The following is a 15,638-nucleotide window of genomic DNA, read 5'->3' as shown; positions in this document are numbered from 1 at the left end:
TTCCAAGTAATCACAAATCCTGTCTCTCAGAATTCTCTCCAATATGTCAACGTCCCTCTCAGTAGCGTTACGAAGAGGTGTACTGTACCTTTAAGAGAGTTGAAAGACTTAGCAAGCACACAGAGTACTGGAGAATTTACAATTTAATATTTGCTCCAGCAGCTAGCAGTAACTGGGTTGCTATGAGACAAAAACAAATTCAAATCCGGCCAATCAGTTTAAATTATGCCCCAAGATACTAAACTCCAATCAAGTACAGATCTAGTATTTTGACAATATTAAAACCTATGAAACAAATTGATGCTTTGGGGCATAAAACCAAAAATAAATTGTACAGTTGGTGGAGAATTGCCAAGCCATCAACATATACAGACTGCGTGCAGAATAGCTCTTTTAAAGGTACATTTATCTATCAATGACCTGTGAAACAGAAACCCTAAGAAGACAGAGGAAGATACGAAGAGAAAATTTGACAGCTGGCTGGTTTTTAAATTTGAATGTTTTGGTAAATCTTAATCAGGGGTTTTTATCAGGCCAGTAATATAGAAGGGAACGTGAAAGATAGGTTAGAGAAAGTTAGCATTGGAAGTAATTGTTAGTTAATTATTCCTGTTTGACTTTTTAAAAAAAGTTTTAATTTTTACTTTAAATAGTGACCTTTGGGATAGTTCTTGGCCTCTCGAATTATGACAGGTAATTTTTGCTCGGTAGATAAAAGATTGATGTTGATGTGTAAAAACAAAAATCAATGTGTAAACAACAGCGATACGAGAGCAATGAACAAATTAATTAAATATAATATGATAGTGATGGGTGGATGAGTGATTTGGAAGTTGCTGGACATTAAGGTGATTAAGAACAAACATATCTATAGTAAGTACATTAAACTTGAGAAATCTTGGAACTAAGTTGAGGAGCTGGAGTTCAAGCTACAGACATTGCAATACATCAGACTGGGGAAAAGTTACCTGTCACTTTACTTCAGGAAGTGATCACATCCCTCAGATTAGATATTTTAAATTTGGTCTGTGATCAGGGACAAAGGAGTGTGTCTGCAGGTGAGGCAGATGTAAGGATCCAAGGTGTAGCATTCAAGAAGCTTTGAACTCTGTAATTATACAACAGTTACAGTTATAAGCTGTGTGGACAATGGCCAGCATTATGCGCTGAATGAGCTAACTAATTGTGGCACAGAATTCCATTCAATTTGGAGTAGGGAACAGTATAATTAAGCAGTTAGTGACTGTTTTCTGCAACAAATAGTATGAATTCCGAAGACTGTGTTGCCGGTTTGGTGCGTGGGTTTAGAACAAATCTTTGAGGATGGAGCTGTATTTGGACTGGAAGAGGAGGGATCCAATGCTGTCATCCATATTGGTCCTATTAACTTTGTTAGGACTAGAAATGAAGTTCTGCTGAAAGATTTTGAAGTTAGGAGTTAAATAAGAGAACAGAACTTCTAAGGTGCTAACTCTGTATTACTGCTTAAACCATGGGCAAACTGACATTGGGTAGGTATCATCAAAAAGATAGATACATGACTCAAAGATTGGTGTTAAAGGAATAGGTTCAATTCGTGGGATACTGACACCTACACTGATGTAGAAGGGAGCTACCCTAGTAAGTCAACCCTCACTTGAACTGTTCTGAGACCAGAGTCCTGGTAAATTGAATAATTAGGTTTTAAATTAAATGGAGTGTGAGAGGGTTCTGAAGAAGGATTTAGAGGACAGCTATTTAATTAATGTGTGGCAGGAAGGAACAGAGTGTACAAATATTTTAAAAAAGCAAATCAGAATGAAGGGGGAGAATGGTAAAGCAAAATTGATGACTCCAAGGATTTAGAGCGGAGTTGGCTGGAGTAGACTGGGAAAGGGTGTTATGGACCAGATAAAACTCCCTCAAAATATTCAGAAGACTGTCTAAACCCTAATGTTTTCTTACTTTAAAGACAATTGCAAGGTGTTGCATTCCAGATGCAATTTGATAAGTCAAACCATCAGATTTAAAGGAAAACACCCTTTATTCATTCACTACAGTTAAAATGCAACAAAACAACAAAGGGATTGGAATAACTTAACTCTACTGGAAAACTTAGCAGAATAATAGATACAGTAACTATTACTAATTAACTGTTCCAATATAGTAATATCCCATAAACACACCCTTGGAAAAAGACAAATTCAGACACAGATTGTCTCATATGCAACTTCCGTAGCAGGCAGAGAACCCACAGTTTGTGGCTGGAATTGAGAGAGGGTAAAAATAGCTTCTTCAACCAACAGCAACGGCTGAAAGCTAAACTAAAGATCCTGGTTCTGCGGGAATTTGACTACACCCGTTCAGATTGTTTCTACTGTTCCAACTTTTTAAGAAAAAACACCTAAGACTTCACAAGTTATTTATCTTCTCATAGACTGTTTGGCATCTCTATCTTAAAACCACTCTTCAAAAAAAAAAATCCAGGACCAAACACCTCTTAAAGCCACAGCATCCGCATAAGAGGTTTAGCGGAAAGATGCATGATGAACAATGGGAGAAAATAGATGCACAACAAAGATGAGTACTAGTGAAGAATGCAGATTTTAGAAAGGGAATAAACCAATCTTGGTTAACCAAGGAATTTAAGGATAGTATCAAGTTGAAAGGGAAAAATAAAATACACCGTACAAATATTTGTGGTAAATCAGAGGATTGGGAAAGTTTTAAAACCCAACATCAGTTAAGCAGAAAAAAAGGAGAACAAAATCATTATAATGAAAGTTTACTTCCCTGTTAACATCTTTAATCAGATTGCTAAGCACTTACGAGAGTCATGGAGAGGGATAGGAGCAGATGGTATGGAAAAGTATTTAATTGGAGGAGGGGGAATTACAATGATATCAGGCAGGAACTGGGCCATCTAAATTGGGAACAGATTTTCTCAGGGAAATGCACGACAGTAGTGTGGTGGTTGTTTAGGAGCACTTGCGGATAGTGCTGGACAGGTTTGTCTCACTGAGGCAAGGGAGGAATAGTAGTTTGAAAAAACCTTGGGTGACAAAGGATGTGGAAAATTTAGTTGAGAGGAAGAAGGGAGCTTACTTATGGTTGAGGAGGCAAGGATAAAACAGGGCATTAGACGGTTACAAGGTAGCCAGGAAGGAGCTGAAGAATGGATTTAGGATAGCTGGAAGGGCCATGAGAAAGCTTTAGCAGATAGGATTAAGGAAAACCCTAAAGCGTTATTCTCTTATGTGAGAAACAAGAGGATGACGAGAGTGAGGGTAGGGGGGATCAGGGATAGTGGAGGGAATTTGCAACTGGAGTTAGAGGAAATAGGAGATGTCCTTAATGAATACTTTGTTTCAGTACTCAGTACTGAGGGGGAGCTTGACGTTTCTGAGGACAGCGTAAAACAGACCGATATGCTCCAACAGGTTGATGTTAAGAAGGAGAATATGCTGAAAATTTTGAAAAACATAAGGATAGATAAGTCCCCTGGGTCAGATGGGATATACAATAGGTTACTATAGGAAGCAAGGGAAGAGATTGCTGCACCTTTGGCAATGATCTTTGCATCGTCACTGTCCACTGGAGTAGTGCCACATGATTGGAGGGTGGCAAATGAGATTCCCTTGTTCAAGAAAGGGATAATCCTGGGAATTACAGACAGTCTTATTTATGTGGGGGGTAAAGTATTGGAGAGAATTCTGAGAGACAAGATCTATGATTATTTGGAAAACCATAGCTTGATTAGAGATAGTCAGCATGGCTTTGTGAGGGGCAGGTCATGCCTCACAAACCTTACTGAATTCTTTGAGAATGTGACAAAACACATTGATGAGGGTAGAGCAGTGGATGTCATGTACATGGATTTTAGCAAGGCGATTGATAAGGTTTCTCATTGTAGGCTCATTCTGAAAGTAAGGAGGCATGGGATACAGGGAAATTTGACTATCTGGATATAGAATTGGTTGGCCCATATAAGACAGAGGTGGCAGATGGAAAGTATTCAGCCTGGAGCTCGGTGACCTGTGGTATTCCACAGGGATCGGTTCTGGGACCTTTGCTCTTCATGATTTTTATAAATGACTTGGATGAGGAAGTGGAAGGGTGGTTGAGTAGTGTGGAGGGCTTTTGTAGGTTGCAACAGGACATTGACAGGATACAAACTGGGCTGATAAGTGGCAGATGGCGTTCAACCTGGAAAAGTGTGAATTGATTTACTTTGGAAGGTCAGATCTGAATGCAAAATACAGGGTTAAAGGCAGGATTCTTGGAAGTATGGAGGAACAGACAGATCTTGGAGTCCATATCCATAGATCTCTCAAAGTTGTCAACCAAGCTGATAGAATTGTTAAGGCGGCTTATGGTGTTGGCTTTCATTAGCAGGGTGATTGAGTTTAAGAGCTGTGAGGTTATGCTGCAGCTCTATAGAGCCCTGGTTCGAAAACACTTGTAATATTATGTTCGGTTCAGGTTGCCTCATTATAGGAAGGATGTGGAAGCTTTAGAGGGGGTGCATAGGAGATTTACCAGGATGCTGACCGGACTGGAAGGCATGTCTTAAGAAGAAATGTTGAGGGAGCTAGGGCTTTTCTCATTGGAGCCAAGAAGGATGAGAGGTGACTTGACAGAAATATACAAGATAATGAGGGGCACAGATAGAGTGGATAGCCGGAGACTCTTTCCCAAGGTAGAAATGGCTATCACAAGGGTGTAATTTTAAGATAACTGGAGGAAGGTTTAGGGGAGATTTCAGAGGTAGGTTCTTTACACAGAGAGTGGTAGGTGTGTGGAATGTAGTGCCAGCAATGATAGTAGAGTCAGATACATTAGGGACATTTGAGCGACTCTTGGATAGGCACATGGAAGATAGAATCGGATAAAAGGTCAGTACAACATGGAGGGCTGAAGGGAATGTCCTGTGTTGTACTGTTCTATGTTCTATCCACAGCTGTTTTGTTTAGGCAAAAGCAAACAAACACCTCATACTTTCCTCTACTTAATGCCTTGATGTGTTCAATTCTAGCACTTTATTGCATGTTACAGTGTCAAAGATTATGTCACACTCAGTTGCCTACTCATTTATACTCCCAACACAAACAGAAAATCTGAGTCACTTAATGAGGATTCAGTCTCAGCTGTTTTTTTAATTAAGCTGCTTCCTTCCTGGAATGCTTAAAAAAGAAAACCCTGCTTAAGGCTGACAACTACAGAATTTAAACTGAATTTTTCATTCAGATTTCAGTATGATGCCTAATACAAACTAAGTTAGTCTAAAGTACAAAGTTTTACAATGTAAAAGTTTAGACTTTCTTACCCAACAAACACATGCACTCAGTCCTAGTCCCTACAACTTCAGTTCAAGTTGAAAAGGGGTATATGAGAGTCACAAAGCTACTTTTTCTGTTTTGACACCTAAAGCCACCCCAACCCCCACAACACAAGGCACAAAATCATCCATTTAGCATTCTCTTCAATCTCTCAGGTCGATTATCTTTTATAAGAAATGTTAAATTCCACACACAAAATGTGAACAATGCACAGAATGGACTTCCAATACAGTAATGGAAAGAAAATCTCTAAAATAATTTCAGAAACACTTAAATTCAGTTTACTAAAATGCTTCTCCACTCTAATGTCTTGAAATTTGCACAAGACTAACCTCAGCCGTTGCTATTTCTGTGAAGACATTGAGAGCTCGTTCCACATTTGCTTTATGCTTTGTTGCCATGAGGCAGCAGCTTTCCATTATGCGCAACTGGACGTGGCCTTGAATTGTTTGAGGTTTGAGTTCTTTCAGTAGTTTTTCTGCTGTCATCACAGCCAACTGTTCTGACTCCTGCTTTTCAGTTGAGTTTCTATTGGCAACAAAAGCAACCAAAATAAAACATCCAAAACTTTTTACTTCATTTTGATCCGTGTTTTTCAAGCTACTGTGAAATTGTACTGTTTCACATTTAAGTAGAAGATCGTTTATATGCATTTGCAACTGCATATACAAAGCATCCAAACATTGTGAATATTGATAAATTACAATAACAAACTAGCAATCTACCAGTAGACAAACTACAAATAACTTGGCACTCTAAAACCTACAGAAAAAACAATTACACAGGTCATAAAATAAGCAAAATTATATTTTTTCTCCCTCATAAGCCCAAACAAAACTGGGAAAGTTAATTTCACTCTGTTCGAGATTTTAGTCTTCAAACAGGGCCAAACATGATAAAGCCAATATTTTGATGCAATAATTGATTATTATATTTAATTAAATTTAAACTAAAACATAAAAACAATGCTAAACTAAAACTGAATATGCAATTTGAAAGGAATCAACATTTATCCGTATTCCTATCAAAAATGTGCCACATCAAGGGTTACTACGTAAGGTAAGAGCACATGATCTGGGGTAATTTAGCAGTATGGATAAAAGATTGATTGGGTAGTTAACAGTAAGCAGAGAGGTGGAATAATTAGAACAGCCATATAAATGCTGTAACTACAAAAGTTGGTCTAAGGCTAAGAATTCTGCTGCAAATAACTCACCTCCTGACTTCAAAATGCCTATTTACCACCAAAAGGCATTGGTCAGGAATGTGATGGACTATTTACCACTTGCCTAGATGGGTGCAGCTCCAACAACACTCGAAGCTCAACTCCATTCAGGATAAAGCAGCCCACCTGACTGGCACCCCATTCACCACTGGCAGTATTTGTGCCACATATAAAATGTCGTGCAATAACTCATTAAGACTCCTCAGACAGTACCTTCCAAACCCCTGATCACCTAGAAGGGCAAGGGAAGATGCCTAAGTATCACTACCTGCAGTTTCCCTCTGAACCACACACCATGCTGACTTGGAACAACAACACCGTTGTCATTAGGTCAAAATTTAGACCTCGATCCCTAACTGGTGTGGGAGAAAGAGAGCACTGCAGATGCTGGAGATCAAAGTCAATGAGTGTGGTGTTGGAAAAGCACAGCCGGTCAGGCAGCATCCGAGGAGCAGGAGAATCAGGTGTGAGGAGCTTATGCTCGAAATGTTGATTCTCCTGCACTATTGGTGTACCTAACCCACATGGGCTGCAGCGGTTCAGGAAGTCAACTCACTACCACCTTCTCAAAGAAAATCAGGGATGGTTAATAAACCAATGATACCCACATCCCATGAATAAAAATGATTTTTTTTCAGGATGAAAAGTTGTAACTAATAGAGTGCCATGTATTAAATACTTGAAAGAACCAAATGCATACTGGCTAAGTTTGCTGATGGTAGTCAAGTTGTCAAGAAGCGTTAGGGAGTCTGCAAAGGAATGTAGAGAGACTAAGAGAAAGGAAAAAATACAAATTGCAGATGGAGAATAATACAGAAGGTGGAAACTTGTGCTCTTTAGTAGGAAGAATATAAATCAATAGACTATTTAACTAAAGAGAGATTGCTGAACATGGTGTTCCAGAGGGATCTACTTGCCTTGGCACATGAAACTCAAAAAGATATTATGCAGATAATTAGAAAGTCAAATAAAATGTTGGTATTTATAGCAAGGGAAATGGAATATACAAGTAGGAATGTTTTACAGTGCAGGGCCTTGGTGAGGCCAGGTCTGGAATATTGCAAACAGTTTTAGTCTCCTTATTTGAAAAAAAGAACTGAATGTATTAGATGCAGTTCAGAGAAGGTTCAAATCATCCATTTCTAGGTTGAACAGCTTATCTTTTCAAAAAAGGTTGGGTCTATACTCTCTGGAGTGTAGAAGAATGAAAAAGGATCTTCTTGAAACATGCAAGATCTGAACAGGGTGGATACCCAGAGAATGCTTCCTCCCATGGGTGAGGCAAGTACTAGGAGACATAGTTTAAGAATAAAGACATTGCCTTTATAACAGAGCTTACAAAAAATATTATCTCATCAGCTGTTAGTATCTGTGGGGATTGGTTATCTAGTTGGCTGCATGGCAGGTTTGTAATGCAGAGTGACGCCAACAGCAAGGGTTCAATTCCCGCACCAGCTGAAGTTAGCATGAAGGACACTCCTTCTCAGCCTCTCCCCTTGCCTAAGGTGTGGTGACCCTCAGGTTAAATCATCACTAGTCCTTAAGTAGTATCTGTAATTCCCCAGAAAACAGGGGAAGCTGGGTCACTGAATTTATTCAAGACTGTGTTAGATAGATTTTTGATAAATGAGGGAGTCAGGGAAACAGGGGAAGCTGGGTCACTGAATTTATTCAAGACTGTGTTAGATAGATTTTTGATAAATGAGGGAGTCAGGGATAAGGGAAGCTTGCAACGAAGTGGTGTTCAGACCATAACTAGATCAGCCAAGATCTGATTGAATGGTGAAGCAAGCTCAAAGTGCCATATGGCTTACTCCTTACACTCCTAAACATACAAGATAAATAATTGGTAATTTACTCTCACCGCATATCTCCATCTAGGTTCTCAAAGACTTCACCTCCTATGGTATCATTGTCTGGATTCATGCAGATCTCTATCATGTTATAAATTGCATTTTGCCCCCAATCACTGTCCTTGCGAGCCTTATTGAAGTGTCGAAGTGCATCATTTGGTTCTCCAGTGTACCTAGACACAATAGAATACAAATATTCCTTCTTAAGAAAGAATACTTTTGTTTCAAAAGTGATAGTGATTATTCTACCAACACCTGAGTTCTCTAAAGCAGAATGAGCAAATGGGCTAAGGAGGAGTCATCCATTCAGTTCATGTACGTCACCATAGCTCGTGGCTTTCAACACATAAACTCTTTTGTTGAGGGAGAGAGACCAAAATCATGGGGAGCCATATGCAGTAACAGTCGAAGCAGCTGCAGGGACAGCACACAAAAATGAACGGGATTTGTGCCACATCCAATAGTATGGACTACAGAATGGAACTAATGGCACAGAGATACATGAACTAGATGCTTGTTGCACTGTAATTCATTCTCCACCCACAATACAGAGTTCCATCCAAAGACTAAGACAGTTACCAAAGAGTGGGAGAATACCACCCTTTACAGCATTCTGGTTAAGGGAGCAGCTCGACAGCAGGGCCCAGTGCCAGTGCCATTCCTGCACTGGCATCAGAGTAGTAACCTCTGGAATTACCACAAATAGCAGCTTAATGAAGCAGATGATCACCAAGGGAATCTCAGATGCAAACAGACCTTCCCTCCCAGCGCCACCCCTCCCATTTATCTCTCCATGCCCTAGGCTCCCAGCTTCATTCCTGATGAAGGGTTTTTGTTCAAAATGCAACTCTCCTGCTGCTTGGATGCTGCCTGACCTGCTGTGCTTTTCCAGTACCACACTCGACACTGTCTAACTCGAGTCTTAGTCTGCCCTACCAGTGGAAACATCTTCTCCTTGTCCACTCTATCCAGGACTCTCATTCTGTACGTATCAGATCTCATCCCCCATCCTTCTGAGCTTCATCGGGTACAAATCCAGAGTCCTCAACCTTTCCTCAAATGACCACTGGTCTTCATTCCCAGGATCATTCTTGTGAACCTCCTCTGGACCCCCTCCAAGGCCAGAGTCTGTACCACAGTCTGTCTCCCCTGAACCTGTGGTCACAAGGGGAGCACCTATACAAGCAGCAGGAAACAGAGGCCAAATGTCTGTTAGAGCACTCAGTGGTCACTGGAGTTTCCCTTGTAAATGTGTACTTTTTAAACTTTTAGTAACACTATAAAAGTTAACACATGATTCTCTTAGTCCGAGTATTCATCGCTTCAATGCAAAACTCAAAAGAAGAAAAAGTGATGAAGCAAAGCAATAGTCTTTGAACTGAGCCAAAGGGACGACCGGACGGATGAGTACCATGCATTGGTGATATCAGTGGATCGAATCAAATTTGTACTTCTAATTATGTTCTCTCAAACGCACAGATCAAAGTACATTATGGAGCATGCAGTCCTGTTGAGCGAGAATACTCAGGCGAAACGTGGCTAAACTGAGAGACCTAGTGCTGCTAAGGCTGTATAACAGTCTGGTCAGACCACAACAGGAATATTGTGAGTGGGTTTGGACCACGTATCCAAGAAATGGTATGCTGGCCTTGGAGGGGGTCCAGAGGAGGTTCACAAGAATGATCCTGGAAATGAAGACCAATGGTCATTTGAGGAAAGGTTGAGGACTCTGGATTTGTACCCGATGAAGCTCAGAAGGATGGGGGGGTGAGATCTGATACATACAGAATGAGAGTCCTGGATAGAGTGGACAAGGAGAAGATGTTTCCACTGGTAGGGCAGACTAAGACTCGAGTTAGACACGAGAGGAAGAGGACTTTCTTCAGCCAGCGGGTAGTGAATCTGTGGAACTTATTGTTGCAAAGGGATGCAGAGGCCAAGTCATTGATTGTCTTTTGGACAGAGATAGGTAGGTTCTTGATTAGTAAGAGGATCAAGAATTATGTGGAGAAGACAGCAAATGGGGTTAAGAAACATATCAGCCATGATATGCAACAGAGAGGATTCAATGCGCCAAATGGCATAATTCTACCCCTGTATGTTTTGGCCCAAAGCAGAGCCCACTGACATAGTCACCAACCAGACCAGAGTTTTGAATGCCACTGTTTAAGAAGGGTGGTAAGGACAAGCCAGGGAACTATAGACCAGTGAGCGCCTGACGTCGGAGGTGGGCAAGTTGTTGGAGGGAATCCTGATGTACATGTATTTGGAAGGGCAAGGACTGATTAGGGATAGTCAATGTGGCTTTGTGCATGAAAAATTATGTCTCACAAACTTGATTGGGTTTTTTGAAGAAATAACAAAGAGGACTGATGAAGGCAGAACGGTGGACGTGATCTATATGGACTTCAGTAAGGCATTCGACAAGGTTTCCCATGGGAGACTGATTAGCAATGTTAGATCTTATGGAACACAGGGAGAATCAGTCATTTGGAAATGGAACTGAATCAAAGGTAGAAGACAGAAGGTGGTGGTGGAGGGCTGTTTTTCAGACTGGAGGCCTGTGACCAGTGGAGTACCACAAGGATCAGTGCTGGGTCCACTACTATTCATCATTATATAAATGATTTGGATGCGAGCTTAAGAGGTAAAAACAATGACTGCAGATGCTGGAAACCAGATAGTAGATTAGTGGTGCTGGAAGAGCACAGCAGTTCAGGCAGCATCCAACGAGCAGCGAAATCGACGTTTCGGGCAAAAGCCCTTCATCAGGAAGAAAAGGAGATAGGCAGGAAGGACAAGTCCGGACAAGTCATCGGGACAGTGCTGAGCTGGAAGTTTGGAACTAGGGTGAGGTGGGGGAAGGGGAAATGAGGAAACTGTTGAAGTCCACATTGATGCCCTGAGGTTGAAGTGTTCCGAGGCGGAAGATGAGGCGTCCTTCCTCCAGGCGTCTGGTGGTGAGGGAGGGGTGGTGAAGGCAGCCCAGGACCTCCATGTCCTCGGCAGAGTGGGAGGGAGGAGTTGAAATGTTGGGCCATGGGGCGGTGTGGTTGATTGGTGCGGGTGTCCCGGAGATGTTCCCTAAAGCGCTCTGCTAGGAGGCGCCCAGTCTCCCCAATGTAGAGGAGACCGCATCGGGAGCAACGGATACAATGAATTATATTAGTGGATGTGCAGGTAAAACTTTGATGGATGTGGAAGGCTCCTTTAGGGCCTTGGATAGAGGTGAGGGAGGTGGTGTGGGCGCAGGTTTTACAGTTCCTGCGGTGGCAGGGGAAGGTGCCAGGATGGGAGGGTGGGTTGTAGGGGGGCGTGGACCTGACCAGGTAGTCACGGAGGGAATGGTCTTTGCGGAAGGCGGAAAGGGGTGAGGAGGGAAATATATCCCTGGTGGTGGGGTCTTTTTGGAGGTGGCGGAAATGTCGGCGGATGATTTGGTTTATGCGAAGGTTGGTAGGGTGGAAGGTGAGCACCAGGGGCGTTCTGTCCTTGTTACAGTTGGAGGGGTGGGGTCTGAGAGAGGAGGTGCGGGATGTGGACGAGATGCGGAGCCTGTAACTGGAGTGGGCGTGGTGGTGGGGGGGGAATGGGGGTAGAGTCATAAGCAGGGGTGGTGTTCCCCTCAGGGTTCTGGGGGGTGGGGATGGTGACAGTGGGATCTGTGGGGGGCATGTCATCAGAATGCAGGTGAGTGGCATTGGTGGGGGCGGAAATGGTGGCAAACACGGCAGTGGGGGGGGGGCAGAAGTCACTGACCGTGTGACATCAGCGATGATGTAAGGGGCAGAAGTGATGTCACGTGTGGTGCATGAGGAATTGTGAGGGGCGGAAGTGGCTGTGGGAGTGTCCATGATGGGGGCGGAAGTGACATCAACAATCAGCGTGGGAGTGGCAGCTGCACCAGCCACATGGCTAATGGCGTCGGAGCAGTTCCAGAGGCCAGGGGAATCTACTGGAATGTTTGAGGAGTACTGGTCATGGAGGTGGGTAGATAAAAGTTTGCTGTACTTACAGGTTTTGATGTTTGAGATGGAGTTGAAATACTGTTTGTTGAGAGTATGAATTCTCCTGAGGATGTAGTATAGAGTGTGTCTTTTGCAATTCTGAGAGAGTGTGGCCCTCAGCTGAGGCAGGGCTGACTGTAGAGAGATTAGGTGCCGGCGCATTGCTCTGAGCGTGGAGCGGAGGATCTTGAAGGCTATTGCATGCAATTCTGGTCTCCTTCCTATCAGAAAGATGTTGTGAAAGTTGAAAGGGTTCAGAAAAGATTTACAAGGATGTTGCCAGGGTTGGAGAATTTGAGCTATAGGGAGATGTTGAATAGGCTGGGGCTGTTTTCCCTGGAGCATCAGAGACTGAGGGGTGATGTCATAGAGGTTTATAAAATCATGAGCATGGATAGGATAAATAGACAAAATCTTTTCCCTGGGGTGGAGGAGTCTAAAACTCGAGGGCATAGGTTTAGGGTGAGAGGGGATAGATATAAAAGAGACCTAAGGGGCAATGTTTTCACACAGAGGGTGTATGTGTATGGAATGAGCTGCCAGAGGAAGTGGTGGAGGGTGGTACAATTACAACATTTAAAAGGCATCTGGATGGGTATATGAATAGGAAGGGTTTGGAGGGATATGGGCCAGGTGCTGGCAGATGGGACTAGATTGGGTTGGGATATCTGGTTGGCATGGACGAGTTGGATTGAAGGGTCTGTTTCCATGCTGTACATCTCTATGACTCTAAGTGGCACTACTCAGCTTCCCGGCACCCTGAACAGCAGTCTTTTCTGCAGTATTCTCTTCTTTCATCTCCCTAGCGAGGTCCATTTAGCATCTCACTCCTTTCAAGGTTCACTCGCCTCTGGAGGGTCAAGTTCTAGAGACAGCAGTAAACACCTCAATGCACAAGATACTGTGGGGTACTCTAATCTGGTTCAGACACTGGTACTGCATTTGAATAGAGCTGATGACCTGTTTGTTGGTGCTCTTTGTGAGAAAATGGCTTTGCTTATGGCTCTTAATGCATTTCACCTTCCACTTCAATAAACGAAGTAAAGATCAATTTATTATCATTATTGTTTCTTTGACAGTAATTGATAAATCTAGCAAATGCCAAATCAAACTTGCAACCTTCCTGGACTTTGTGATGTTCATTTGTGCACTGAGCCATTAGAACTTTGGTTTTTAATCATAATTGCAGGACAACTTACCAGAGGTACAACCCTTTGCAATAATTAAAGCCAGGCTCAGAAGTTGGTCTTGTCGTGTGTTTTTCAGCCATGTCAAGGCATCTGGGAACTTCTTCCAGTTTTCCAGCTCTTCTCAACAAATCGATCAAACGTGCTAATGTCATAAAATTATCTAAAAAAAAAGTGCAAGCCACTATCACCTGATGAAGGAGCGTCGCTCCGAAAGCTAGTGTGCTTCCAATTAAACATGTTGGACTATAACCTGGTGTCATGTGATTTTTAACTTTGTACACCCCAGTCCAACACCAGCACCTCCAAATTAAAGATTTTTGATCACTATCAGTTAAAGCATGTTGGTCATTCGTGACTTAAACATTTATGAGCAAATACTGACCAAACACAACAGACCCAAAGAAATATTTAAAAAGCAAGTTGCTGATTGTTTTACCAGAAATTCCAAACAATGGCCAAGTTGTTAACAAGGCAATATTATTCTGTAAAATATGGAGAACCTCATTGCTGACGAACCAACCCACCTGATGAGGGAGAATAGTTTATAAAATTCAGGATGCAGATATTAGCACAATAGTTAGGTGACAAATGGACAACCTTTGCCATAGACAGGGTTATTTTGATTTTACATGAAGTAAAATGCCCCATAAAATGGCGAAGCAAATCTGTTCTGTTTATTTTTGTGATAACATAGTGACTAGTGTGAAAAAAAAGATTGTACCAAGGATTACTCAATCATAAGTTGTATTGCCAAGCGTAGGATAACGTAGCTTATTTATCAAACCAAGTGTCATTCTTCCTTCTGTTAACTTGGTCTACCTTGCCAGAGATAGAATGAGTACATTATGTAAGACACATGCGTCTGGGCAATAAATAGCAGAAAGCCTTCTACTTATACTCCCAGATTCTACGAGAAAGTGGGGAATGTAGATGCTGGAGAATCAGAGTCGCGAAAAGGGTGGCACTGAAAAAGCATACCTGAAATGTCGACTCTCCTCCTTGGATGCTGCCTGACTTGCTGTTCTTTTCCAGTGCCACTCTTTTCGACTCTGACTCCCAGGTCTTTCCAATAATCCATTATATATACACAAGAAGATTATGACAAAAATATTTAAGGGAACTGCTGGCTCCAATGTACCAGATTAAGACTCACTGGCAGACCCAAATTTACAAGTCATCTAGAAAGTATACTGTTCAGTTATGAAATGGAACATAGATTTGTATTCACTCTTGGGATCTTTTCTTGTGAACCTCCTCTGGACCTGCTCCAGGGCCAATACATCCTTCCTGAGGTATGAGGCCCAACATTGCTCACAATACTCTAAATGTGGTCTGACCAGACATTATAAAACCTCAGAAGTACATCCATGTCTTTATATTCTAGTTCTCTCGAGATGAATAACAACATTGCATTCCTCAAATCAGATTTCAATTAGCCCCACCTTCTTGATAAAATTCTGGTCAGGAAAGTATGATATTTTTCATAATTCTGCTGGCAGAATTAGACACACAAAGACAACTTTAGGTCACTGGTTCTAATATTCTTCAATATTATTGCAAGACAGCCTGCTTACAAAATATTACAACTATAAAGCAATAAACAGCTACATTTACCTGGTTTGCGTTCCAAAAGTTGTTGGAAGTGGAACACAGCTTGGTCATAATCCTGCTTTCTGAACATCAGATCTGCCATCATCTATAACATAATATCAGAATTATTTTAATTTAAACATTACACAGAATGTGCCAGACAAATTGTGGATAAGATTTGCTTAAAAACATTACAAAAGCTTTTTTCCAGCAATCTAACAAAGCTTAGATTTATTTCAGAAGAACAGTGAAGCTACAAATGACTGCAGGATTTTATCTGCTCTTTGAATGGAGGGATCCTCCATATTCTACCAGGGAGGAACCCAGAATATTAGAAGGAGAATTCCAAGGATGCTGCTGTTGTTTTAATATAACATCAAGACTTTGCCTTGTTGGTGGTTCTCTGTGTTTTCAGAATGTTATGATCCTAACTAATATTAATTTAGAACAGAAAT

The 15,638-nt window shown here is 41.8% G+C and overlaps 1 protein-coding gene across 5 annotated transcripts in view; it reads right to left on the bottom strand.

The window, feature by feature from the left end:
• Nucleotides 1-15,638, bottom strand: part of ttc21b (tetratricopeptide repeat domain 21B) — a 108,397-nt gene that overhangs the window by 22,641 nt on the left and 70,118 nt on the right. For 4 of the 5 annotated variants that reach the window (XM_072579500.1, XM_072579496.1, XM_072579498.1 and 1 more), the window contains 4 exons: nt 15,208-15,289; nt 13,603-13,753; nt 8,408-8,569; nt 5,651-5,846 (listed from right to left, as the gene is read on the bottom strand). In XM_072579500.1, coding sequence (XP_072435601.1) covers nt 5,651-5,846; nt 8,408-8,569; nt 13,603-13,753; nt 15,208-15,289 — 591 coding nt within the window. Of the gene's footprint in view, nt 1-968; nt 1,109-5,650; nt 5,847-8,407; nt 8,570-13,602; nt 13,754-15,207; nt 15,290-15,638 lie in introns of all 5 variants that reach the window. The other variant, XM_072579501.1, reaches the window with a different exon arrangement.

The sequence above is a fragment of the Chiloscyllium punctatum genome, chromosome 10 (assembly GCF_047496795.1).
Source record: "Chiloscyllium punctatum isolate Juve2018m chromosome 10, sChiPun1.3, whole genome shotgun sequence".
Taxonomy (NCBI): domain Eukaryota; kingdom Metazoa; phylum Chordata; class Chondrichthyes; order Orectolobiformes; family Hemiscylliidae; genus Chiloscyllium; species Chiloscyllium punctatum.
Note: the sequence above shows the minus strand (reverse complement) of the source record. Positions and strands in the feature narration are given on the sequence as shown.